The sequence below is a fragment of the Hemiscyllium ocellatum genome, chromosome 5 (assembly GCF_020745735.1).
Source record: "Hemiscyllium ocellatum isolate sHemOce1 chromosome 5, sHemOce1.pat.X.cur, whole genome shotgun sequence".
In the NCBI taxonomy this organism is placed as follows: domain Eukaryota; kingdom Metazoa; phylum Chordata; class Chondrichthyes; order Orectolobiformes; family Hemiscylliidae; genus Hemiscyllium; species Hemiscyllium ocellatum.
In genome coordinates, this window is record NC_083405.1 from 24,236,657 (window position 1) to 24,264,513 (window position 27,857).

The 27,857-nt window shown below is 40.8% G+C and overlaps 1 protein-coding gene across 1 annotated transcript in view; it reads right to left on the bottom strand.

The window, feature by feature from the left end:
* The window catches only part of dnah5 (dynein, axonemal, heavy chain 5), a 298,393-nt gene that overhangs the window by 31,989 nt on the left and 238,547 nt on the right, over positions 1-27,857 (bottom strand). The window contains exons 65-69 of the mRNA XM_060825297.1: positions 16,188-16,370; positions 14,499-14,742; positions 6,485-6,599; positions 4,140-4,330; positions 28-149 (exon numbers count right to left, since the gene is read on the bottom strand). Of these exons, the coding sequence (XP_060681280.1) occupies positions 28-149; positions 4,140-4,330; positions 6,485-6,599; positions 14,499-14,742; positions 16,188-16,370 (855 nt within the window). The remainder of the gene's footprint in view (positions 1-27; positions 150-4,139; positions 4,331-6,484; positions 6,600-14,498; positions 14,743-16,187; positions 16,371-27,857) is intronic.

A 27,857-nucleotide genomic window follows, 5' to 3' on the forward strand; every position in this document is an offset into this window, starting at 1 on the left:
GTATAATTTTATCCGTTCTAAACCTACTTGATCCAAGATATCTGCGAACTGCCCAAGTTTACTTAGTTCCACCAGGTTTAGCCAGGTCATATCTAAGATCCACTTTGCAGGTTTTGGAGGACAAGCCTTAAGGTCCAATGAAGCACCACCTGTAGTGTGTAAAAGGATGCAAAGTTTCATCTTACTTAAGTTCATTTATACCCTTCACATATGAAAACAGTTTTTCTATTTAATGGGAACAGATAGGAAAGTGTGGAGACTTGTCAACACCACAACCTATTGGACATTAGACAATAGATTTAAACAGTGTCTGTCAGTTACAGATAACTAGTAAGAACCATAACATGATTTTAAAAAATAATAGAGCAGCAGGATTCTGCTTGGCCACTCAAGCCTGGAAATGCGGAGACATAATCATGGCTAATCATAAGGAGCCTGAACTCCTACATCTTAATTGCACCTCCCATAACCTTTGTCGTTCTTGTCAATCAAAAATCTGTCTAACTGAGCCATGAATATATTCAAATAGATTCAAAGATCCAGCCTCCACCTTTTACTGAGCAAGAGAATTCTAAATACGAACAATGCTCAGAGAGAAGAAAGTCCCCGTCTGAAATTGATCCACTTAGCACAGGTGAATGTTTTCTGTTAGTTAGCTAGTACTCGATCCAATTTAATACATTACTCCCAACACCACATGCTCTTATGTTGTGGCATGACCAACACTCACTTTAACCTGGGCAGCTGCAGTTCTGAAAGTTGCTGTCACACACAGACTCCAGGGGTCTGAGCAATTGGCAAGATAATTAAAGCAATGCTGGTGGTAATGTTTTACATAATGATTATTCTTGCCTAAATGGTCCTTTACTATGAAATCCTTAAACTAAAATTCATCTGCCAATAAATATAGAATGTAAGGGACAAAATTGCAAAGAGGTCAAAATGATGTCAACACAAAGATGTGCAATTAATTCTGACAAGGTTAAACAGTAATCCTCAAATAGAGGCATGGTAACATATCTTTAGCCCACCCAATTCACATACCACGCCATACAGGTAATCCAGCACACTTCTCATGTCCTGGACAATCATTTGCAGGGACAGTCATCAGCTGGAGGGTTAGCATTCCAGGTTATGGGGCTTGAACAGCTTATTAATGACATGGGTTCTGAAGGTCATCACCTCACAGCCTAAGAGAGTAAATGAGTATTGCTAGACAGACAAGGAGGACAAGGCAGATAGAGCAGGAGTCACCTGAGTGCATCTCACTCTCTGATCAGTATTCAGCTCTGAATATTAGTGCAGATGATGGTTCCTGCAGGGAACAGAGATATGGAAAGTTCAAAGCAACATAGGTGGCTCAGTTTCTGAGGATAGATGAAGGAAGAAGTAAGGAAAGCAATAATTGATAGGGAATTCTACAATTTGAGGAACAGGTAAACTTTTTAAAAAATCATTCTTTGGGTGTGGGCATTGTTGCCAAGGCCAACATCATTGCCCTTGATTTCAGGATGGTATGTTGCTTTCCATTTCTCAGAACTAAGGACATCACTGAGCTGCACAAAACATCTGCGATTGCAGGATGTGTTCAAGAATGGAGAATTTTAGCAATGAGTAATAATTAGATCTGTTGAGGTTATTTTCTGTTGAATACCAGATGCTGAGGAGTGAATTTAATTGAGTCATATAAAATTATATGGAGCCTAAACAGAATAGTTAGGGAAGACCTAATTTCCTTACCCTAGAGATCAATAACCAAAGGCAAACATTTACAGAAACTGGCAGAAGAACTAGAGGGAGTTGAGAAGAAATATTTTTACAAAAATTGTGGTAGTGGTGGGAGGGGCTCTGGAACCATTCTCATTATATTTAAAAAGGATATGCACTTGAATTGGCATAACCTGCAGAGCTACAGATTAAGAACTTTAATGAGGCCGAATAACTTTATTTTGCAGTTGCAATTGTATAAAGCCTTTGTGAAACTATGCTGAAATAATGTGTACTCTTCCAGTGACTTTATTTAAGGACATATTTGCCTTTAGAGAAGGTTTACCAGTTAGGAGGATCATTCTAAGTGGAGAAACTGAGGAGACCAGGTGTGTATTAGACCAGTACAACACAGGAACAGATCATTTGGCCCACGATGAAAAGCCTACTGCACCTGGCATTCCCAGGTGGTCTCCCATCAAGTACTAGCCAGGCCTGCTTAGCTTCCAAGATCGGGTGAGATGGGATATTTTCAGACAATTACGGCAAAGAACAAAATGTGATCTCATTGAAGCATACAAAATTCGTACTGAGCTTGACAGTAGAGGCTGGAAGAATAGATTCTTTGATTTCCATGTCCAGAACCCAGGGATCATAGTGTCCGAATAAGTAGGAAGCCATTTAGGACTGAGTTGAGGAAGAATTTCTTCATGAGAGGGTAATGAAACTTTGAAACTCCCTACTCTTCAGGGCTGAGGAGGCGAAGTCGTTGGGTATGTTCAAGACGGAGATCAATACATTTCTGAATAGTACAGATATCAAGGGTCAGGAACGATAGTATGGGAAAATGGCATGGAGGTAGATTCTGAGCTATGATTGAGTTGAATGGTGCAGTAGACTAAATGGCTGACTAGCATACTCCTGTTTCTATTTCAGATGTTTTGACGTTTAGATATGATTGTTTCTGTGTTAAACCTTCTGTTGCTTTTGTTTCTAAATATAGTGGCCACATTGTTGAACTAATAATTTAGTGGTAATTTTTGAAATAGTATTAATTGTGAGACAGTTAAACTTGTGAATTTAAATCTGGTTAATTAAATAAATTTGGAATTAAAAGCCTGCATCAGTAAAGACAGTATGAAACCACTAGACCATTGTCATCTAGATGACTACTTGCTTTTTAATGGAAGGAAACATACTGTCCTAACCCTGCCAACATATGTTTCTACTTCAAGGGAAGTGTTGCTGACTCTTATTCACTCACCATTAATTTAAAAGAAAGCTTCACTGATTTATCCAGCAACCCTTTGAGAAGGACATTGCTTTCACCATGCAGTGGATTCTAGCATTCTTTAATGTTGATTCCTGTTATACAGCTGCAGTGATACCATCAAGCTGACCATGCAGCCAATGACATTAAAAAATTATTATGTATAAATAACCAGAAGATGGAATTTACTTCTTAAACATTTTACTGACAATAAACTGCATTTTTGGAGATACACATGCGGTGAAGGTAGAAGCCAAAAAATGTGTGAAATTATTTTACAAAAACAGAAAATACAGTTCCAAGACAGGAACAACACTCCACAATTATAACATTATTTTGCTAAGGTCAGTTCTGTTGTCCAGCAATGTTACTACTCCCAGATTGAAGCTTGATCATCAGTTCCAGTATTGAACTGGGGGCTGAAAAAGAGACAGAGTCACCAGATTTCACGTGGTGAGCTGGTGGTAGTGTGGAGGGGAGATGGTTTCACACTTCACCCTGTAATACAGCAATAAATGGCTGACTGCAACTTCAGGGTTTCTGCATCAACATGTGCTTGAAATAAATCCTGAGATTACAATCAGTTTCAACACAGTGATGAGAGCAAACACAAATATTTTGCTGTGTAATTCCCCCAGAAAATATAGGCCATTGTGTTTTCAGATGCTGTCACTAAAGCGTACAGATGAGAATTTTCTGCTCTTTTCAGAATCATGCCATTATCATTTACACCACCTGAGCAGGCAATGGGCCTCAATTTGATGTTATCTAAGATTCATCCGTAATTTGGCTTTCACTTGGTGCTGCACTGATGTGTTGTCTGTATTATGTGCTCAATTCCTGGAGTGGAACATAAACCCAAAATTTCTAGATTCAGACCCTGAGGTGTCATTACTGAGTATAGCTGACATTCAAGTCAGTATTTTCACTTATTTCTGAAACAAATAATTTTACAGCATATAAATATATGTGGTCATGCATGATTGTTACATTATCTTGTAATACTTAAAGGCAAATGAATACCACCACAAAATCAGTTGAAACAATCTTCAATTACATGATACAAATGAGTTTAAATATTTACCTTCTGGGTGGTTTACCGAGTCACTATTAAATAAATAAATATTTATATTGTGAAGCAATACAAGCTTAATGTTCTCACCTTTAATAAGAGTGAGGAACTCTTCATGTTTCAGTCTGTGGCGCTGCATGTCAATCTTCAATGTAAGGAGTAATGTGAATAGAAACTTATGCTCCACATACAAGCCAAGAGCTGCATACTTATATACTTCATATGTCATATGCTCTATAATAGTTGCTATTCTCTTACTGGTAATGGGACTCTTGATGGATCTGCAAGATGAGATGTGCATTCAAATTTAAAACAACAACCTATTTTATTATCAACTCAGCAACAAGTCAGAAATTCTGTATATAAAACCGATAAAATAAAAAGTTCAAACGTCTTCGTCATAATTTCTATACAACTTCCAGAATTCAAACAGGTAATTGGATGGAGTTGTAATATATTTTTCATTATGAGAGGGGAAAAAAAAACACTGAATCAGATTGGAAAACCCTCAAATGAAACTCTGTTATTCAAGAAAGGAGGAAGATAAAAAGCTGGAAACTACTGGGCAGCGAGTCTCATGCGTCATAAGAAAAGGCTGGCATCCATTATTAAGGGAGAGAATTATATACAATTAAGCAGAGTCAACACAATTTTATGTAAGGGAAATTATATTTGGCAAATTTATTAGAGTTTAGCATGTTATATCCTGGACGGATAAAGCGGAACTATTCAATAAAGTGTCAGATTTAAGGATTAGAAAAATAAGAGTTCATGATGTTTCAGGGAATATTAGACTTGGGATAAAACTAAAAATCACACAACATCAGGTTATAGTCCAACAGGTTTAATTGGAAGCAAACTAGTTTTCGGAGCGACGCTCCTTCATCAGGTGATAGTGACAATCACCTGATGAAGGAGCGTCACTCTGAAAGCTAATGCTTGCAATCAAACCTGTTGGACTATAACCTGGTGTTGTGTGATTTTTAACTTTGTACACCCAGTCCAACACCGGCATCTCCAAATCATGGGATAAAACTGTTATCTTAAGGTAAGCAAACTGTAACTGGTGGGGTATTGCAGGAACCAGTACCATGGTTTCAACTTCTAACAATCTGGAGTAATCACCTTATTGAAAGGACCTTAAATACTGTAGCCACATTTGCTAACCCTATGCAAGGCTAGGAGGAAAAACAAGTTGTAGGGAGGACACAATGGTCAGATTGTTGTGATTACCTATCCCCCCACCCACACCTCGTTGTGGAGTTCGGAGTTTGTGGAGTGACCGCATGAAAAGATGGAAAGGTGTGTCTGATGTTCCATAAATGGTGATCAAAATTGGCATGCTGGGGGATTGCGGCACTGAATTTCAGTTCCAGAGCCCCCTGCTGCACACAGGCCTTGGCAGCTCATGCAGCCGGTAAGAAAATTAGAGGGAATGTTGCAGGTTGGGTGTGTGGTGTTGGGACACCGATGCATCCTGCCAATTAGCGACTTAATCCCGTCAAGGCTGACAGCGATTCAGTCAGTGGGGATTTCACTAAGACTTTAAATCCAAGGTCCCATTTGTCTGCATGGCTGGATGGTAAAAGATCTTTTGGCACTATTGTGATGAAGAGCCAGGTAGGTATCATTGGTGCCCTGCCCAATTTTTGTCCCTCAATCAAGGCTGTAAAACAAAAATCACCTGGTTATCATCACACTTTCTTTGTGGGAATTTTCTGTGTACATATTTATTTTTATGTTTCCTTCATTAGAATAGCAATTATACTTCAAAAGTGCTTGATTTGTTGAAAAGTTTTTGAAATGTCTGGTAGACAAGGAAGGAGTTACATAACTGCACAATTCTACTTTATATTTTTGGTGAGGTCACGTAAGTAGTGGTCTCCTTATCTAAAGTAGTATATACTTGCATTGAAGGCTATCAGAAAAGGTTAACTAGCTTGATTTCTCGGGTGAGAGTTTGTCTTATTAGGAAGGAGTGAGCAGGTTTGGCCAATACTCTTTGGAGACAAGAAAATTGAGATGTGATCATTTTCAAACACATTATACTGGGTGTGCTTGGCAGGGTAAATGCTGAAATGATATCTCCGTTTATGTTATGTTCTGAATTGCTGTGCAGAGGGAACACTGGTAAATGCCTTTACTAAAACAGTACAGAGAGGAAGTTAACATAAATACTATCTTGTTTGTATGATGACAGTGCCCAGAGTACTTTCCATGTGTGTTACAAAAAATTATGTTCTTCTTCTGTTATTTACAATGATTACTGAGATTAGATCAGGATTGTTTCAGACAGTTTTACAATTGATTAAACATTGACTTGTGTGCACTTTCAAGATTAGCATTAATTATTTCTTCTGAAAATGTACCTTGATATAATTTAAAATTCAATACACTACTACTAAAAGAAATATGTTCATTAATTCTTTCACTACCTGGCTAACGATAAGTCAAAAAGCCCCAGGAACTGCCGTAGAGAGGTTTGGTACATAACATTCACCATGCTCATCTCAGTAATCAAAAAGTAGAGGATGCTTCCTCTAGTTGCAACTATGAAGAGAATAACAAAATAAAGACAATTTACACATGGGAGGCAAATATCCATGGTCTTTCCAGTACACGTTTTGGTAACTGATCAAGTTAGCTCGAGACTAGCATTGTATGGGTAAATTACTTCAAACAAGCAATCACTCCAAATGCTTCCTAAAGTACAATGTTCAAAATTGGAAGCAAGAGGAAGACTTTTCCTGTTAATCCCTGCCAAACAACAGGACAAATTGTTGGTTGAGAGCTCAAAGAGTGTAGAGTCTGGCTTTGCTCGAGCAGTAGAATCCTGTCTCTGGGTACCTCGAACAATCAGAGCAGGTGGACAGACCAACATGCTAGATCTGTCAAAAGTTCTCGAATTAAAAGGGACCATGACATGGGTTATAGGAAATACATGAGAGGCTGCAGTAACCACTGGAAGAGAGGAGAGATCCTACGGGTCGTGTCTTCTCCATCTTCAAATTTGCTTTCATCATCACTTCTCTCATCAGGAAAATGATTCTTAGATTAGATTCCCTAAAGTATGGAAACAGGCCATTGGTCCAACAAGCCCACACCAAAGAGTAACCCAGCCAGACCCATGCCCGTACCCTATATTTACCCCTGACTAATGCACATAACACCATGGACAATTTAGCATGGCCAATTCACCTGACCGCAACATCTTTGGATTGTGGGATATTCCGCAAACTTACTAACTATACCTCCTATATTCATATCCAACTTGTTTATACAAATGACAAATAACAATGGATGCAGCATCAGTTCTTGCAGCATCCCACTGATCACAGGCCTCCAGTCTGGACAACAACCCTCTATCATCACCTGCTGTCTCCTACTGTGAAGTCGCTTTTATCCAGTTGGCTGATTCTCCCTGGATCCCATATGATCTAATCTTACTAACCACTCTACCATGTGGAACCTTGTCAAAGACCTTGCTAAAATCCATGCAGACAATGTATATTGCTCTGCCTTAAAATTAACTGTAACTGAGAAAAAGGTAATTACTCCTTCTCAACCTAACTACACTCCTCAACACAGTAAGCCATATCATCTCCCTTCAATACCTCTGCATCATCTGGTTAGATTCCCTTATCCATCAAAATAGAGCCAAAAGAATCACATGCTTTTCTTCCCACTGTAATACCTCTGGTGTTCTCCAAGCATCCATTCTTGGTTCCCATTCTAGATTTTGCTTTTGTCAGCCCTCAGAAATTGCAATCTCATCTAACACAACCACCATGCTGGTGACTCTCAGCACTACCTTGCCATCTCTCCATGGATTATTGTTCAGTTTATGATACGTAAGACTGCTTGTGCAATATCTAATCCAACATGAACAACTCCTCCCACGCTGGTTGTAATGTCTTCCACCCGCTTCCATCAGACAGAAGAAATAAAGGTTGGACAGATTTGAGAACAGCTTCTTCCTTGCTGTTTGAACCTTTGAATGGACCTCTCAAATGTTAATACTGATCTCTCTATACCTGCTCTGTGGCTGTAACATTGTATTCTGCCCGCTGTTCTGCTCCCCTGATACACTTTGTATGGTATGATCTACTTGTATAGCATGTAAAATAATACTTTTCACTGTATCTTGAGACAAGTGACACCAATAAATCAATCAAAATTTTCCTTCAACTAAATGCCAGGACGATTGAATCATTGATCCAATGGTCCAATAGCAAGAGACGTCTCCAATGGAACTTATGTCTCTGATGTGTGTCAGGATCCCAATGTGCACATATCCATGATGCTTTCATGGGAAAGTTAAACTTCTGATTGCTGGCTTAACTGTGCCTGAATGACTCTGTGATTCTAGTGAAAGCGGGATGAGATATAAAGGTCCATATCCATTGTGGCTCAGGCTGTTTGTCCTATATTTACCAGTTTTGAACATGAGTTTATTTATAGAGATTTTCATATCAGGTATAAAGCCAGAGTGACTCTAGGTAAATTAACTGCAAGGTTAAAACACACCAATTCCCCTAGCAGTGGTCATCCTCCATCCAGGCAATGTTCATTCACAATTGTCACTCTCTGTCCTGGCAATATTCATTTCCAATCTCATAGTAACGCTGACTCCTCTACATCCCCTTTGACAATGACTACACTTTCTCTTCACCTGTGGTTAATGCTCCACTCTCGTCCTTGTAGACAATGCTGATCCATCTATAATCCCCTCTCCTCATTCATCTTCCAGAAACCAGGACCCAAATACAACCTATGCCAGAAGACTCATCATTGACACCAAGTGCATGGTGCAGGTGTTGGGAGCAGACATTGATATTAGTGTAGCAGGTGCTTTTCCAGGAGAATTGATGTTTCGGGCTGAAGCTCTTCATTAGGAATGAGGGTGGGAACCTTGAGGTACAGAGATAAACGAGAGGCGAGTGAGACTCAGGTTTTGGGGAGTCAGGACGTGAACTACATGCTACAGGATTCCTCGCCTCTGAACTGCTCTTGCAACCATTATATTTATATGACAAGTACATTCAGTTACTGATAAATGTTAAGCCCCAGGATGTTGATGGTGGTACTCAGTGAATGTCAAGAGGCGACAGTTAGATTGTCTCCTATTGTAGATGGTCATTGCCTGGCATTTGAAAGTCACAAATGTTACTTTTCACTTTTCAGCCCAAGTTAATCACCCTTTAGAAAACTGTATGTGCTACCTTTTCAAACAGTAGCAGTCCATTTGGTGGAGGTAAATCACAGTATAGTTAGAAAGGGAAAGCTAGATTTTTGACTCGGTTCTAGGAAGGAATGGCTGCAGAGTTACAAGTCTGGACAGTGTGTGGCCTGGACAGGAACCTGCAGATGATGATATTTCCATACATCTATGTCCCTTGTCTTTCCAAATGGGTTAAGGTTGTGGGTTTGGAAGGTGCAACTACCTCTAGGTTGGACTACCCCAATGCATTCCTGTCTGGCATCCCATCTCTATCCCCATCCCCATCCCCATCCCCATCTAAACTTGTGTTCATTCAAATCTCTGCTCCTGAGATCTGAATTTGCTCCAAATCTTATCCTCCTATCATGTATGTGTTCTCTAATCTACATTAGCTCCCAAGGCCAGGAATAGAGATCACAAGCACCAATGCTGCTCCTGATCTGAGTCCTTGGGTGCCTGACCTAAGCATAGCAGGCACAGTGACCCAACACTGACCCGGGTACAGTGACACTGCACTGAGACTCCATCTTGACCCCTACCTGGGCACAGTGATCCAGCATTGATCCGGGTGCAGTGATCCTACACTGAGACCATCTTGACCTCTACCTGGGCACAGTGACTCCACCATGATCCAGGCACAGTGACCCTACACTGAGACTCTATCTCGACCCCTACCTGGGTACAGTGGACCCCTAGTGCACCACTCCCTGGTCTTTGGGCCCTGATACACCTTCCTGCCCTGGGCCTTGCTGGCTCTGCATCCAACAACATCTTGATGTTAAAATATTCATCTTTGTTTTCAAATACTTCTCTGACTTCATCCCTCCCGGTCTCCTTAGCTTCCAACAACCTTACAAGCATTCAAGTTCTGTGGTCCTTTCCATGTCAGCCTCCTGAGCCTGCCTGACCTTAACTGGTCCATCATTGAAGGCTATTCTTACAGCTGCCTAGACTCTTAACACCCTCCTTAGTTCCAGCCCTACACATCCTTTTGGTCCATGTTTTTCTTCACTTTTAAGATGATCCTTAAATGTAATGTCTTAATTCACAATTTCAGCCATGTATTTTCATCTGTGGCTTATATGAGAAATGTTCTTTTATTAATGTCACCGTTATTAAACACCTTGGGACGTTTTAGCATGATTAGGACATCACAGACTGTCTATACTCGAGTGACTGTTGATCTCATATTAAGAAACAACTTCAAGCTTTTGGCTGGAAAATCCTTAATTTTGGATCAGTGAATCTTTTCCACAATTGCTGTTTTCTCACTTAAACATCAGAAATATTGGTATATAACCTGGGGCAGCCAGTCCCTGCTGAGATCAGTTCCTTGGCCAGCAACTAATTGAGTAAAAGCTGACCCTCCAATTCTTGGCTAAAAATCTGATCTGGAAAACCAAACGGTTATGCAAATATAAATGGTAAATGTGGGTTACTGTCATAGACAAATATATATGCAACAGAATAGGAAAAGGCTGAGACCAAATTAACAAAGATGGAAAAAAATCTTTTTTGTGACAAATGAAGTATTGGAATGACACAGTCCAATAATACAAATTTCTACACTTTCAGATTAAGCCTGAAGAGGCATGCCAGAGAGGTTGATGGATGTGAAACTTGTGCAACAACACTTTAGGAATTTGCAGAAAAGGGAAGTAATAAAAGACTTGGGAGTCAATGGATGAGGTGAGAAGCATTTCCTGATGAAGGGCTTGTGCTCGAAACGTCGAATTCTCTATTCCTGAGATGCTGCCTGGCCTGCTGTGCTTTGACCAGCAACACATTTGCAGCTGTGATCTCCAGCATCTGCAGACCATTTTTTACTCGAGGTGAGAAGCAGTCCAGGATGTCACTGGTTTGCATTTGAAAACTGAGGATACTTCAGAGAACCAAGGCAAATTGGCTTTTTCAAACAATGTCATAAAATTCATATTTTTAGCGCAAAATGAAAACTCCAGTAGGAACTTGGTTCTGAATGCAAATAATCTGAAAAGCTTTGATTAGGATTCTAAGAACGTAAACATCAAGAAATTAACTTTGCTTTCAAATGACAGGGTCATATTTTGCTACAGAGGTAATTATGATGCTGAAATGCTCACCATTATTTATATGGAAATGAATGGAATGTTACCTTTAGCAACCATTCACAAGCAATGAAATACAATACTTCAGAAGCATCTAAAATGCAGCGTAAGATGACTGAAAATAGCAGCTTGTCAACCAAACACTGAATGATTAAAGTTTGCCATACAGTGCAATTACCTATTTAAAGGTTTTACAAGTCTTAATTACTGTCAAATGACTTTTCCGTTTCTGCAACTTAACTTTTGAGTCTCATTTCTTCACATACGGAGGGTGGTGGTAGAAGGTTGTTTTTCAGACTGGAGGCCTGTGACCAGTGGAATGCCACAAGGATCGGTGCTGGATCCACTACTTTTCGTCATTTACATAAATGATTTGGATGTGAGCATAAGAGGTACAGTTAGTAAGTTTGCAGACAACACCAAAATTGGAGGTGTAGTGGACAGCGAAAAGGGTTACCTTAGATTACAACGGGATTTGATCAAATGGGCCAATAGGCTGAGGAGTGGCAGATGGAGTTTAATTCAGATAAATGCGAGATGCTGCATTTTGAGAAAGCAAATCTCAGCTGGACTTATACAGTTAATGGTAAGGTCCTAGGGAGTGGTGCTGAACAAAGAGACCTTGGAGTGCAGGTTCATAGCTCCTTGAAAGTAGAGTCACAGGTAAATAAGATAGTGAAGAAGGTATTTGGTACGCTTTCCTTTATTGGTCAGAATATTGAGTACAGGAATTGGGAGGTCATGTTGCGGCTGTACAGGACATTGGTTAGGCCACTTTTAGAATACTGCGTGCAATTCTGGTCTCCTTCCTATCGGAAGGATGTTGTGAAACTTGAAAGGGTTCAGAGAAAATTTACAAGGATGTTGCCAGGGTTGGAGGATTTGAACCATAGGGAGAGGTTGAATATTCTGGGGCTATTTTCTTGGAGCATCGGAGGCTGAGGGGTGACCTTATAAAGGCTTATAAAATCATGAGGGGCATGAATAGGTTAAATAGACAAAGTTTTTTCCCTGAGGTGGGGGAGTCCAGCAATAGAAGGCATAGGTTTAGGGTGAGAAGGGAAAGATATAAGAGACCTGATGGGCAATGTTTTCACACAGAGAGTGGTACATGTATGGAATGGGCTGCCAGAGGAAGGGGTGGAGGCTGGTACAGTTACGACATTTCAAAGGCATCTGGATGGGTATATGAACAGACAGGGTTTGGAGGGATATGGGCCGGGTGCCGGCAGGTGGGATTAGGTTGGGTTGGGATATCTGGTCGGCATGGACGAATTGGACTGCAGGGTCTGTTTCTGTGCAGTACATCTCTATGACTCTATAATTCTATATTGGTGGAGATGTACAGAAACTTAAAGTTTCAAAAAAGTATTTTTCTTTTGAACATTCTCTTAGTCCAAACTTCCTTTCCTCTCTTTGCTTTGTCATAGAGAGTCATAGAGATGTACAGCATTGAAACAGACCCTTCGGTCCAACCCGTGCCGACCAGATATCCCAACCCAACCTAGTCCCACCTGCCAGCGCCCGGCCCATATCCCTCCAAATCCTTCCTATTCATATACCCATTCAAATGCCTCTTAAATGGTGCAATTGTACCAGCCTCCACCACTTCCTCTGGCAGCTCATTCCATACACGTACCTCCCTCTGTGTGAAAATGTTGCCCCTTAGGTCTCTTTTATATCTTTCCCATCTCACCCTAAACCCATGCCCTCTAGTTCTGGACTCCCCTACCCCAGGGAAAAGACTTTGCCTATTTATCCTATCCATGCCCCGCAATTTTGTAAACCTCTATAAGGTCACTCCTCAGCCTCCGACACTCCAGGGAAAACAGCCCCAGCCTGTTCAGCCTCTCTCCATAGCTCAAATCCTCCAACCCTGTCAACATCCTTGTAAATCTTTTCTGAACCCTTTCAAGTTTCATCTGAAAACAAACCTTCCAGCTCAGCGAGCAAACTTACATTCACAGTGAACTGTATTAGAGAAGGTGGTGGTATGGTCAAATGGGCAACTGGCTGGCATACCAACATTTCAAATGTTGCTCAAGTTTCAGCTTTAAAAGAAAAGCTAATTAACACCAAGGTCAAAAGTGAATGAAGGGAAAAAGTGAGGACTGCAGATGCTGGAGATCAGAGCTGAAAAAGTGTTGCTGGAAAAGCGCAGCAGGTCAGGCAGCATCCGAGGTGCAAGAGAGCTTCTTCAAGGAAGGCATCCTTGCAAGAGGATTCGCAGTAGGTTAAAATTTTCGAGGAGAAAGTGAGGACTGCAGATGCTGGAGATCAGAGCTGATTCCTGAAGAAGGGTTCATGCCCGAAACGTCGATTCTCCTGCTCCTTGGATGCTGCCTGACCTGCTGCGCTTTTCCAGTAACACATTTTCACAAAAGTGAATTAATACAAGAAGTCAAATTAAAATAACCAAATGGACAGCTGGAGCATGTTCCAAATATCACCACGGTTGAACTGTAGCCTTGCTGTACCACAAAATTTGAGGAAAAGTATATTGCACGCAGTATAACTTCTTCACAGCAGTGACTGTCATGACAAATGCTCAAAACAGCAACAACTATCTCAATTAATTTGCTTCAGGGTGTACAGCAATGTCACTATCATGTATAGAAGATTACAAACCAACAAGACTGGCTATGGAAATAAACGGCTACTACAAGACTATTAAAGGGGAAATGCATCACTAATTCAAGCTCAAATCAATTTCCTGCTATCACCACGAAAAATGAGATATTCACACGCTGCAACCAATTCCTGATGTGGAAGTTCTGCACATTTACATTCTTGTATGGTGCAGTCTTTCTCAGGCACCACAGCAGCAATCCCTCCTTGGCAGAGGGCTCCTACACAGATATGTCTTTTGTACCTGATTTAACATTTTAACTGATGCTACCTGCTTAGGATTCTGCAGGGTTAGTGAATGACCCTTCAAATCTACTGCTTAAAACATGTACTGTTGTCACTCACACAGGTCCCAGGTGTGTCATAGAGGACGTTGTGCTTTTTATAACCTCCACACAACAAGTCTACAGGCAAGGGGAAGTGTGACAAATGGTTGCCACTGTTCATTTGCCAAATCAACAGACCGATATCTGGCCCAACATTTCATGCCATTTGTAACAAATGCATCCTCACCTGGTCTGTACTCCTCACGAGCAGCATTGATCTGTATTTCTGTTTCAGCAGCTATATGCAGTTTCTGTGTAACTTCCTCAGCTGTCTTTTTTGTATTGTTTAGAACAGTGATAAGGCTTTCATCCTCTACAAGGGAACCCTTTGTGCTTGTCAGACGATACAGTAGATTGTCTTCCAACTCCTTCATTTTCCTTTTATTTGATGTTACGTCTTCCATTAGATCAGTTCTCTCTTTTTCCAGTTCCTATTTCCAAAAAGCATCCATTTTATGTGATTACTTTCCAGAAGCATTGACTAAGCTCAGTATATTAATAAACGGAGATTCACTATATTGTCTAACAGAATGCAATGGGGGTTAGTTACTATCCATACAGCGCACTGCAACAGTTCATCAGGATTCCTTTGAATGTTTCAAACCTGCGGCCTCTACCACCTGGGAGAACAAGTGCAGCAAATGCATGGAGACACTATCACCTGCAAATTACACCCAGGTCAAATATCATTCTGACTTAGAACTATATCGTTATTCCTTCAATTTCACTGGGTCAAGACTTTGGAAGTCCCTTCCTCATAATACCATGCGCACCACATGAACTGTAGCAATTCAAGATGGCAGATTACTGCCACCTTTTCAAGCGCAATTAGCCAGTGTCATTCATATCCCAAAAATGAATAAAAATTAGGTTGAAGTTTGGAAGCTGTCAAAGGAGCTTTGATGAGCTTCATGTAGTGCTTTCAAGAGCCAACACACACTGCTGTTGCTGTGCACTGGTGGTGGAGGGTGGGAGATGATATTGCATGGTGTACTGAGAGTTGTTGGAGCTGCACTTATTTAGACAAGTGGGGAGTTTTCCATCCCATTCCTGACTTGTATATTCTAAATGTCAGCAGGCCTTAAGGAGTCAGGGATTACATTACTTCCCATAAAATTTCCAGCGTCTGCTCTGCTTTTATAGACATACATTTACACGGACAGGGCCAGTTACATTTCTGGTCAAAGGGAATGCCAAGATGCTGATTTTGGCACATTCAGCGAGTGTGATGCCATTTAATGTCATGGAGAAATTATTAGTTTTTTCTCTTGCAGGTGGTGTTACGCTCACAACTTACACCAATGAACATAATAGGAAAATGTACACTTTACTTTCAAAATGGCAGCATCAAATATAAACAATTTCCTTAGACCAAGCACGATCTAATTCAGGTAGGAGTTAGGCATCCAGTGAGTCTTCTACTGATATATAGGCAGACACGTCTCAGCCCATCTCTGAGAAATTACTTACCAACCTAGGTGTTGATGGTCACCAAATTCAACTTTAATTGAAGAGACTGGTTTAGTGTGGGTGGAATTTTTTATTCTGACCAGGTATATATTGGAATCATCATGAGCGATGGTTCCAGGACCTGTTGACCTTAGGCAAGGACAAAGTTTTTTTTTAATCTTAGCCAATTATCCCTCCATAATCCTTAATACTTTACTTGCTTTTTCAAAGGGAGGTTTGAAAGCGAAGGACACGAGCCTTTTACAATTGTCGGGGGTCATGAGTTCATACCTTGAGAACCTCCAAGGATATAGTATGCCTTTAATATTAAACACATGCAACATTTTAGTTTATACACCTTCTAATAATGAAATAAGTAGTGAGATGCCACCAAAACAGGATTATAACTTGAAAAGAACAAACATACCTGTTTTTCAGTGAGAATGACTCTACCAAGTAACTGGTCCTCCAGCCCTTTCATAGTAACAGTAAAATCAATGATGGATGTCCGAGCACTGATTTCGGGTGTGTACGCTGGGTTGGGAAGCTTAGTAGTAATGTATAGTCTGAATCCATTCATGATATCAATCTCTTTATCACCCACTTTCACCTGTTGAAATAGCCTTTGTAAATAAATAAATTTTATATATAGATCTTAAGTACATAATGAGCAAACTTTTGGGCCTTTAATCTAGTGGTCAACAGCACATTTTTTCTTTCCTTGAACCAGAGAAATGGAACATGAATTCTTCTGTAATAGGAAGTTGGAATCTCTTGAAAATTGAATTTTTCTGGATATCTTGTGGAACATGAGATCTTGTTTAACTGCAGTCAATTGCTTCCTCTGAGTATAAAAAATTTCTAATATATAAAAAAAAGACAATAAATTCCACTGCCCCCATTATTCCATCAGTTGACGTCAAAGAACTGTATGGCACCAAACATACCATATTATCAATGGAATGTTTAGGAAAATAAAAATTCTGTCTTCCAAAAACAAACAAGAAGTGACTTTCAGGTGAAGCTGGGCAAATGGGGAATGGATTTTCCAATGGCATGAATAACTGTCCAGTTTCCATTGGCTAGAAAGAGTCGAATGAGTGATTGATACAGCACAAATTCTGAGAAATAAGGCATACCAGCAGGTACTCAGGATCAGAGGGCAATCCTCGTCTGACAGGCCTTATAGAGGGTAGTTGTTGTCAAGGACTTGTCTTCTTCAGATGGAAGACGGACCACAAGTGACCTAACATTTTGGCTCATGAGCCTAACTTCCATCACAACTTTAATAAGATTGACCTGCTCTTGCCAACTGCCTACATGTCCTCTGAAATCGGTAAACTATCCCAAGTTGGTTGTATACTTTTTTGTTCTAAATAGCCCATGCATATATTTAAATTGCTGCTGCTTAATAAACTATCTGGAAATTCCTTACAAAAGGCTGACTGCCTATATGAGATAGTTATGAATCCCCCAAAATCTACACTGGTGCAAGTTTTCAAATCTGCTCCCAAGACTCCCAAAGACTTTCTGATTCGCAGAAGTCTGGGGACAGTCCTTTACAGCAGCATTCAACAGGTATGCCTCAAATATAATGCCCAATGCGTGAACTGCAGTGAGAATGAGGCATGGGACTATGAATTTCCCTCTCACTGTCTATGCCGAAAATGCTCCTTCCTCACTAAACTCATGCAAGAGACCAGTCCATTTTCTTATTTCTGCCAAATTCCTGCCATTCTGAGACAGTCAGTTAGTATATGACCTGGTAGTTGCAGGAGTGGCTGTAAGCAGATGAAAGGACACTGGTACAAGTCTTCTCTCTCCCCATTTTACCACAATAGTTTGTATAATGAAGGCTTCTGACATAACCAAGATCTCCAGTAGATGATTCAACATAAATTTCAGGACAATGTAACTCTGTAAGTGTTTTTCTGAAGTCTATAGAAATGGGAGACGTATAGCAGCACTTTAACCCTCCCAGGGACATTGCAAGATCACAATTACAGATGGAAATCCTGCAAGCAGGTAGCCACAGGTAAAACAAAATGGCCATCTGCCGAGGACTGGAAGTAGGGTCATGCCAGAGTTTAGGTGATGGGCAGAAATTCCCTTTGCATGAATGAGGGAAAATTAACATGAGATATTAAAATGTCCTTGTTTTATGTTAAAAGCTATATAGTTATAAGTCATACTGAATATAATTTCAATGGATATTTTTACAAATGTTTATTTTTACAAATGTTTATTTTAATTTCTATTTTTACATCGTGCCTTCTTTAACCACAGGACATTCCAAAACACATTGTAATCTTGCGTAGCCTGATTGGTTCGAGAGTGAGCACATGAAAAATGAAAGGAATGTCATGAATACCCATTAACATTAACACAAAAATACCAAAGGATGTGTCGATATTTGTCTTTTTTTTTGAAGCTAATAAATTATGTGAGATTAATTTAAAAGTCGAGAAAAAGTACATCCATGTGTTTTGTAGGTAGGTGTGCTCCACGGCTTGCAAATCTGAGCTCACAAACAGAAAAACCTGCTAGAATTAATTTTGATTGGAAAAACCACAGAATCAGTGGGGAATCCAGTCGCCATTCATGTCTGTCAGATTCTCCAAATATAAGGTGATATGATGAAATGAGGTATCCTAGATGTTTCTGCATTATAGCCATTGGTTGAGGTGATTACAGCACAGCGGAGATCTAGCTAGGTAAGCCTGGCTAAAAATGGCTATCAGACTTTAATCCCAGCTGGATTGCAACATAAACTCTGATGCGTCAATTACAGGCACAGAAGTGCTCAAAAAGTGAGTTGGCAGAAATCATGCCCAACAAGGCAACCAAGTCTAGAATTGAAAAGAAAGTGGTAGCTGTAAGATACGTTCTCTTCACTGGGGATTGGGATTTCATTGTCACTTTTCCTAGACCGGCTCCTGGAAGCAGTGGTAAGCAAAATACAGGAGTATACGTTCACATTGTGAGACTAACATAACTCCTCCGATTATGATGCTCGTTACGAATGAGGAAGGAGTTGTCCGTTGAGTCCGTTCTGCAAAGAATGGCACCAGAATGTTTGCCATTGGGGCAGTGCCATCCAGGAAGATGGAAGAAGAAAAATGGACAGTATAGGTTTTCTGGTAATCACAAGTAAGGGATGTACTTACAACTAGAAGATATGAGCATGTTATTATATGGTTGGATAATATCATATCTGCTATTTTGATTACAAATGGATAATATAATTATGTGTACTAACCTGGAATGTAAACTATGTGAACACTGTTGGATAGGGATATGGGTGAGTAAATGTGTAAGCCTTTGACTGGAAGTTATCCGAAGAAGTAGCTGATTGGAACCTTTTGTCGGTAGAAATAGTATAAAACCTTAGCTTTTATAATAAAATTTGAAATGTAGGCCATCTTTTGAAATGTATGCCTCCCATGCATGCATGAATAAACATTTCAACAAAGAAACTTGAGTCTCGCCTGGTCTAAGAAGGAATAATGGGCAAAAAACAAACTTTAAAAAGGGCTGTCTACTTTTTTTCCACTATTTGCAACTGCAAATAAAAATCCTTGGTATCATATTTAAAACAATTAGACATGGTCCTAAGTAAATAGGTTAGCTCAATGTGCAAACATGAGATTTTTATTGTCATGAGATCTTTATTTATATGGGAGAAATAATTAGGGCAGCCTTGCAGACACATGTTATGTCTATTGATTTTGCTCAAAACCTGACAATTTTGAAAACTTCAAAAAGGGAACAAATGGACCTGTAGCAAATAACGTTCTATTCGAGAGAACTGATGTGCTGTATGTCTTGCAGTGAAAATACTTTGCTTCATAGCTATGCAGTAAAATCTTTAAAGATTAAAATAATACAAATTATATGCTAATGTTAACAAAATCACATTTTCTAACATTTTAATTCAAAGTGCTAATGAAAAAGTATAGAGTTTAGTAAGCAAGTACCCAAGTCACTTACAAAATTAGTTCACACCAAATGTAGACAATTTAATACAAGACGTTTTTATATTTGCTGTTCAGCATTAGATTTTTAAGCTCTCCATTTATGCCTGTAACAGGAAAAAAACCTAGCTAATGCTATACTTTTAAATCTTGTGATTCTCACTTAGATCACTGCTTTTTCAGAATTTTCTAATTTTAGATATATGGAAAAGCAGACAACTGAAATTCATGGTTTCAGATATGTCACATTATATTTCCCTAACTTCATCTAATTGTTATCATTAAATACTCTCCTAGGAGGGAATACTGACGCAAATGTTATTAAAAATCACTTACTGAGTGGCTGTACCTTTGGGCTTTATACCTCATTTAACTTTAGAGAAAGAACAGCTTTTATTTACTTTTTAATAACTTCTATTATTGAATCAGCCGAAGCCTATCTTTCTGAGTGAATACTAAAGTACCACCTGATATAAGAACATTGTGACTAAATTACTTGATTTCTGTTCACACACCAGCATTTTCCAAACTGGAGTTCCCGAGGCCTAAAAGAAATGGGAGTGAATCACTGGAACATGGGAAATCTTCATATTTCCAATTGCCTTTACAGGGGAGTTATATTTTTTCTCTTTCCTATTTCTGTGTATTAATAAAATATACTTTTTAGGAATAAAAGCATTGTTCCTGTTAAGACAAAGAAAAAGATAGAACCTCTCACACCATCAGGATAGTCCAATGTGTTTTTCAGTCAATTAATTGCTATTGAGTGTAAATGCAATACTTAATAAGCAAACGCGATGTAATAAATGCACACGGTCTTAGAGCTAAATGAACAGATAATGGGGCCGCAGGATCTTTGGAGGGAGCAGTGATTACAAGGCTGAAGCTGAGACTCTCAGTGTCAAATGCAACCTGCATTGCTTTCTATGATCTTAAGACCCAGAAATGTGAAATGCAACATGCAACCAACCAGAGTGGGTGCAGTCAGTTTTTTTCTGCTGAGCACATGGGGTCTACTGGTGAGTGATGTGAGGCCCTTCAGGGGGCACTCTTCACAGTTGAAGTCATCAATAATTATAGCATCCTGCATGAGAAATGCAAGTAGTGTACAACTGTGTGGGGTGCAAATGATGGTCACTTGTAATCTTGATCATGTAAAAACTGACAGCTCATCATACAAAGGACATGTTCTGTTCCTTACATTCTCTACATAGGTTCAGTGGGAGCATGGCCGATGCATCTGTGTATGAGTTTTGTGTTCCTGTTGTGCTGCAACCATGGTGCACAGTAATGGAGGAGGAGCAGATGCACCAGCAAGTCCAATGCCCGCAGCAACCTCTATTGAATAGCCTCCTTGTGAAGAGGCACAGCTCAAGGGCCACTCAGGATACACAAGAGCTTTGGGAAGTCTTCATCATCAATGTCATTTCCTCCAGGAACATTGATGCCACAGACTGCTCATGTCCCACAACTTCATTACAGAAGTATGTCAACTACCAAAGTGGGACTTGGATCTTGAATGGGTGGATGGCCATCCTATCCTGGTGGGAACCAACATGAGATCTCAAAATTCTCAACACAAATGGATGAAGGCTGTGCCCAGTGCAATTTGTGCCAGATCACTCTGTTTCATCTCATTGCCTGAGCCCATGATGAAGTCAGTGCTGCAGCCTAAGCAGTAGGCTTTGACAGGAAAGCTGGTTTCCCCAAGGAGCAGGACATCTGACACAGTAATACACATCGCATTGAAAAGGACATATTATAGTGCAGTCATCATTATCAATGGATAAGACTCCAAGTCCCTGATTGGATGAAGGGCTTATGCTCGAAACGTCGAATTCTCTATTCCTGAGATGCTGCCTGGCCTGCTGTGCTTTGACCAGCAACACATTTGCAGCTGTGATCTCCAGCATCTGCAGACCTCATTTTTTACCCGAAGACTCCAAGTCCATCAACGTGCGAGTCATCTGTGATCACAAGTTATTAAAATTTGGAATCCTGTACCAGGTATCCTGGGACTTGTCATGATGTCTATATTCCTGAGATGACTCATGCTCCTGCTTCATATCAAGGGTCAGATCCTTCCGAGGATGGTAACTGAGAGACAAAAGCTACCCTCTGCAACCACAGCTGATGACTCCATTATACAATCCACCATCTGACGCCAAGCGTATATACAGCGCAGCCTATTGTTCCACCTGGGCCATGTAGGAGCAAATGACAGGACAACTGAAGATGAAGTTACAATGCTTGGTTCAGTCTAGAGTTGGAGGATTTGGAGGGGCCGCAGGGTGTGTGTGCCTTGCATCACACCGTGACACAATCAGCAGTATAACCTTAGCATGCTATGCTCTGCACAACTGGAGTGGGCAAAGAAAGGGGATGTGGTGGACCTTGAAAAGCTGGAAAGCAACAGCAGTCTTCTAAGGAGAAAGATGAGGAGATTAAGTAGGAGGAACACCAACTTCTCCATGATAGAGAGCAGCAGTGTCAAATACAACAAGCCAAAACCTGTCTGTTCCCAGAGACAAATGCAGCTTCTATTTGTTTTTTTATTTGATATTGCTGTTCTAAATAAAGGTGGATGTCCTGAAATATTTGAAGGCTTTCCAGTATATGATGGTGCCATATTGAACAAACAGATTTTTGGCTATAATGGGCATTCCTAATGAAGAGCTTATGCTTTAAACGTCGATTGTCCTGCTCCTGGGATGCTGCCTGACTGGCTGTACTTTTCTAGCACCGCATTCTCAACTCTGGTCTCCAGCATCTGCAGTCCTCACTTTCTTCCATGGATGGAAAAGTAGCAATCCCTTGGTCAGGTAGGATGAGGCTAAGGACAGGTAAGCTTATGGCTTGGTTCTTAAATGCACTAGTTATAAGAATGTATGGGAAATGAATTGTCAGCTATGCCACCTACATGCCTGAGAGGTGTTGGCTTGTGGTTGCTGTGTAACTATATCCACGATGAAGGGCAGACTACCAGCTCGTGACCAGGTACATAGCTAGCTTCAAAAAAATGATGCTGGCACGAGGAATCCCAGGATATCCCAGTCCTGGTGAGTACTTCCACCTACGACGAGCTGGAGAATGCAATGAGATGGGTAGTGAAATAAGTATTGGGAGTTTAGGCCTCCTCGCAATTTGACCCCTCGCCAATTCCTGAGAAAATTTTGCCCAATTTTTTTTTGTGAAAAATATTTTTTATGAATACACAGGAATAGAAAGAGTGCAAAATCCAACCACAGACAATCCGAAATTTCAAAACCTCTTAACACTGCTGTTAGTCACATACTTGCATTTTACGCTTTCAATTTTCAGTTTGGAAACCTAAGATATGCACATAGAAATCAAGTCATTTAGTCGCATTACAAAAATATTGGATACCAATTTAGTCTATATTACAAAGGATAGACTTAAACAGAATGCATTGACAAATCGATATCTTTCTCCTAGTCTTCAGGATCAGGGCCCAAAGATGGTGTTCCTTTCCTCAGATTGTGGACATCTTGTTTTGTGGACCATACACTGGTGCAAATTAGTAAGAACATTGCGACCCTATTCATTTGACGAGATATTGAGCATGGACCGAAAGAATAACATGGCAATATAACCTGTTTTTAAAATTAAACTCTGAATGATTTTGGATTTTTCTACAGCATCCATGGAAGCAGTATTTTGCATTTCCTATAATTACATGTGAAAGTGCATGGAAAAAGTACAAGTAGATTATAAAATAATACACAAGAACATAAATATTCATAGATACATGTCACAAAAATCCAAATTTTAGTCCAGATAACAATGTTGACTTGAATGAGAAACTCCATCTGACTGCTCATTTTTCCTATGTACGGAGTCATAGAGACGTACAGCACGGAAACAGACCCTTCGGGCTCACTCATCCATGCCGACCAGCTATCTCAACTTAACACAGTCCCACTTACCCAGCCCATACCCTCCTAACCCTTCCTATTCATATACCCATCCAAATGCCTTTTTATTGTTGCAATTGTACCAACCTCCACCACTTCCTCTGGCAGCTCATTCCGTACACATATCACCCTCTGCATAAAAACATTGCCCCTCAGGTCCCTTTTATATCTTTCCCCTCTCACCCTGAACCTATGCCCCCTAGTTCTGGACTCCCCCACCCCAGGAAAAATACTTTGTCTATTCATCCTATCCATGTCCCTCGTGATTTTGTAAACCTCTATAAGGTCACCCCTCAGCCTCTGACGCTCCAGGGAAAACAGCCCTAGCCTATTCAACCTCTCCCTATAGCTCAAATCCTCCAACCTTGGCAAAATCCTTGTAAATCTTTTCTGAACTCTTTCAAGTTTCACAACATCTTTCCAATAGGAAGGAGACCAGAATTGCATGCAACATTCCAACAGTGGCCTAACCAACATCCTGCACAGCCACAACACGACCTCCCAACGCCTATACTCAGTGCTTTGACCAATAAAGGAAATCATACCAAACACCTTCTTCACTATCCTATCTACCTGTGACTCTACTTTCAAGGAGCTATAAAACTGCACTTCAAGGTCTCTTTGTTCAGCAACATTCCCCAGGACGTTACCATTAAGTATATAAGTCCTGATAAGCTTTGCTTTCTAAAAATGCAGCACCTCACATTTATCTAAATTAAACTCCATCTGCCACTCCTCAGCCCATTGACCCATCTGATCAAAATCTCATTGTGATCTGAGGTAACCTTCTTCACTGTGCACTTTGGTGTCATCTGTAAACTTACTAACTATACCTCCTACGTTCACATCCAAATCATTTATATAAATGACAAAACGTAGTGGACCCAGCACCGATCCTTGTGGCACTCCACTGGTCACAGGCCTTCAGTCAGAAAAACAACCCTCAATCATCACCCTCTGCCTTCTACCTTTGAGCCTGTTCTGTATCCAAACGGCTAGTTCTCCCTGTATTCCATGAGATCTAACCTTGCTAACCAGTCTCCCATGGGGAATCTTGTCGAAAGCCTTACTGAAGTCCATACAGATCACATCTACCGGTTTGCCCTCATCAATCCCCTTTGTTACTTCTTCAAAAACTTCAATCAAGTTTGTGAGACATGATTTCCCATTCACAAAGCCATGTTGAATATCCCTAATCAGTCCTTGCCTTTCCAAATACATGTACATCCTGTCCCTCAGGATTCCCACCAACAACATGCCCACCATCGACATCAGGCTCACCGGTCTATAGTTCCCTGACTTGACCTTACCACCTTTCTTAAACAGTGGCACCACGTTAGCCAACCTCCTGTCTTACGGCACCTCACCTGTGACTATTGATGATACAAATATCTCAGCAAGAGGCCCAGCAACCACTTCTCTAGCTTCCCACAGAGTTCTAGGGTACACCTGATCAGGTCCTGGGGAGTTATTCAACTTTATGCATTTCAAGACATCCAGCACTTCCTCATCTGTAATATGGACACTTTTCAAGATGTCACCATCTATTTCCCTACATTGTATATCTTCCATGTGCTTCTCAACAGTAAACACTGATGCAAAATATTTGTTTAGTATCTCCCCTATCTACTGTGGCTCCACACAAAGGCCACTTTGATGATCTTTCAGGGGCCATATTCTCTCCCTAGTTACCTTTTTGGCTTTTATGTATTTGTAAAAACTCTTTGGATTCTCCTTAATTCCATTTGCCAAAGCTATCGCATGTCCTCTTTTTGCCCTCCTGATTCCCCTCTTAAGTATATTCCTACTGCCTTCATACTCTTCTAAGGATTCACTTGATCCATCCTATCTATACCTGATATAGGCTTCCTTCTTTTCCTTAAATAAACCGTCAATGTCTTTAGTCATCCAGCATTCCCTACACCTACCAGCCTTCCCTTTCACCCTAACAGGAATATTCTCTGGACTCCTATTATCCCATTTCTGAAGGCTTCCCATTTTCCAGCCATCCCTTTACCTGCAAACATCTGCCTCCAATCAGCTTTCGAAAGTTCTTGCCTAATACTGTCAAAATTGGCCTTTCTCCAATTTAGAACTTCAACTTTTGGATCTGGTCTATCCTTTTCCATCACTCTTTTAAATCTAATAGAATTATGGTCGCTGACCCCAAAGTGCTCCCCCACTGACACCTCAGTCACTTACCCTGTCTTATTTCCCAAGAGTAAGTCAAGTTTTGCACCTTCTCTAGTATCCTTTGTATCCTCCTATTCCTGCCCTCACTAGCTTGCAGCACCAGGAGTAATCCAGATATTATTACTCCTTTTTAAATTCCTGCCTAACTTTGTATATTCTCACTACAGAATCTCATTTTTTTCCCCTTCCTATATCGTTGGTTCCAATGTGGACAATGACCTCTTGCTGGCCCCTCTCCCCCATGAGAACATTCTGCACCCTCTCTGAGACATCCTCGATCCCGGCACGAGGGAGGCAACATACCATTCTGCTTTTTCACTGCTGGCCACAGAAACACCTGTCTAAGCCCATGACTAGAAAGCCCCCTAACGCAATTGGTCGTTTGGAACCCGACATACCCCTAATTACATAACAGCCTGTCTTGATACCAGAAACATGGCTGTTCATCCTCCATTCCCAGAGAATCCATCACCCCCTACATTTTCCAAACCAGATTTCTTGTTTGAAACAGGGATAGCCACAACAGAATCCTGCACTACCTGCCTATCTCTCTTACCTTTCCTGGATTTTTGACCCTGGATATGACTGTATCTGTGGCTTTTCTCCCTTCCTACAACTGCCAACCATCAATCTTCCCTGCTCTTGGGAATTCCTCAGCCAGACATCGAGTCATAAAAATGTACAGCATGGAAACAGACCCTTCGGTCCAAATCGTCCATGCCGACCAGATATCCCATCTACCAGCACCCGACCCATATCCCTCCAACCCTTCCTATTCATACACCAAACCAGATGTCTTTTAAATGTTCCAATCGTGCCAGCCTCCACCACTTCCTCTGGCAGCTCATTCCACACACGCACCACCCTCTGTGTGAAAAGGTTGCCCCTAGGTTTCTTTTATATCTTTCCCCTCTCACCCGAAACCTATGCCCTCTAATTCTGGACTTACCTACCCCAGGGAAAAGACTTTGCCTATTTACCCTATCTATGCCCCTCATGATTTTATAAACCTCTATAAGGTCACCCCTCAGGCTCTGACGCTCCAGGGAAAACAGCCCCAGCCTATTCAACCTCTCCCTATAGCTCATATCCTCCAACCATGGCAACATCCTTGTAAATCTTTCCTGAAACCTTTCAAGTTTCACAACAGCCTTCCGATAGGAAGGAGACCAGAATTGCACACAATATTCCAACAGTGGCCTAACCAATGTCCTGTACAGCCGCAACATGTCCTTCCAACTCCTGCACTCAATACTTTGACCAATAAAGGAAAGCATACCAAACACCTTCTTGACTATCCTATCTACCTGCGACTCTGCTTTCAAGGAGCTATGAACCTGTCCTCCAAAGTCTCTTTGCTCAGCAACACTCCCTAGGACCTTACCTTTAAGTGTATAAGTCCTGCTGAGATTTGCTTTCCCAAAATTCAGCACCTCGCATTTATCTGAATTAAACTCCACCTGCCACTTCTCAGCCTATTGGCCCATCAGGTCAAGATCCTGTTGTAATCTGAGGTAACCTTCTTCACTGTCCACTACACCACCAATTTTGGTGTCATCTGCAAACTTACTAACTATATGTCTTAAGCTCACATCCAAGTCATTTATATAAATGACGAAACGCAGTGGACCCAGCACCAATCCTTGTGACACTGCACTGGTCACAGGCCTCCAGTCTGAAAAACAACCTTCCACCACCATCCTCTGTCTTCTACCTTTGAGCCAGTTCTGTATCCAAATGGCTAGCTCTCCCTGTATTCCATGCGATCTAACCTTGCTAACCAGTCTCCCATGGGGAACCTTGTTGAACGCCTCATTGAAGTCCATATAGATAACGTCTACCAGTCTGCCCTCATCAATCCCCTTTGTTATTCAAAAAACTCAATCAAGTTTGTGAGACATGACTTCCCACGCACAAGGCCATGTTGACTATCCCTGAACAGTCCTTGTCTTTCCCTGTCTGTTTCTCAGGATTCCCTCCATCAATTTGTCCACC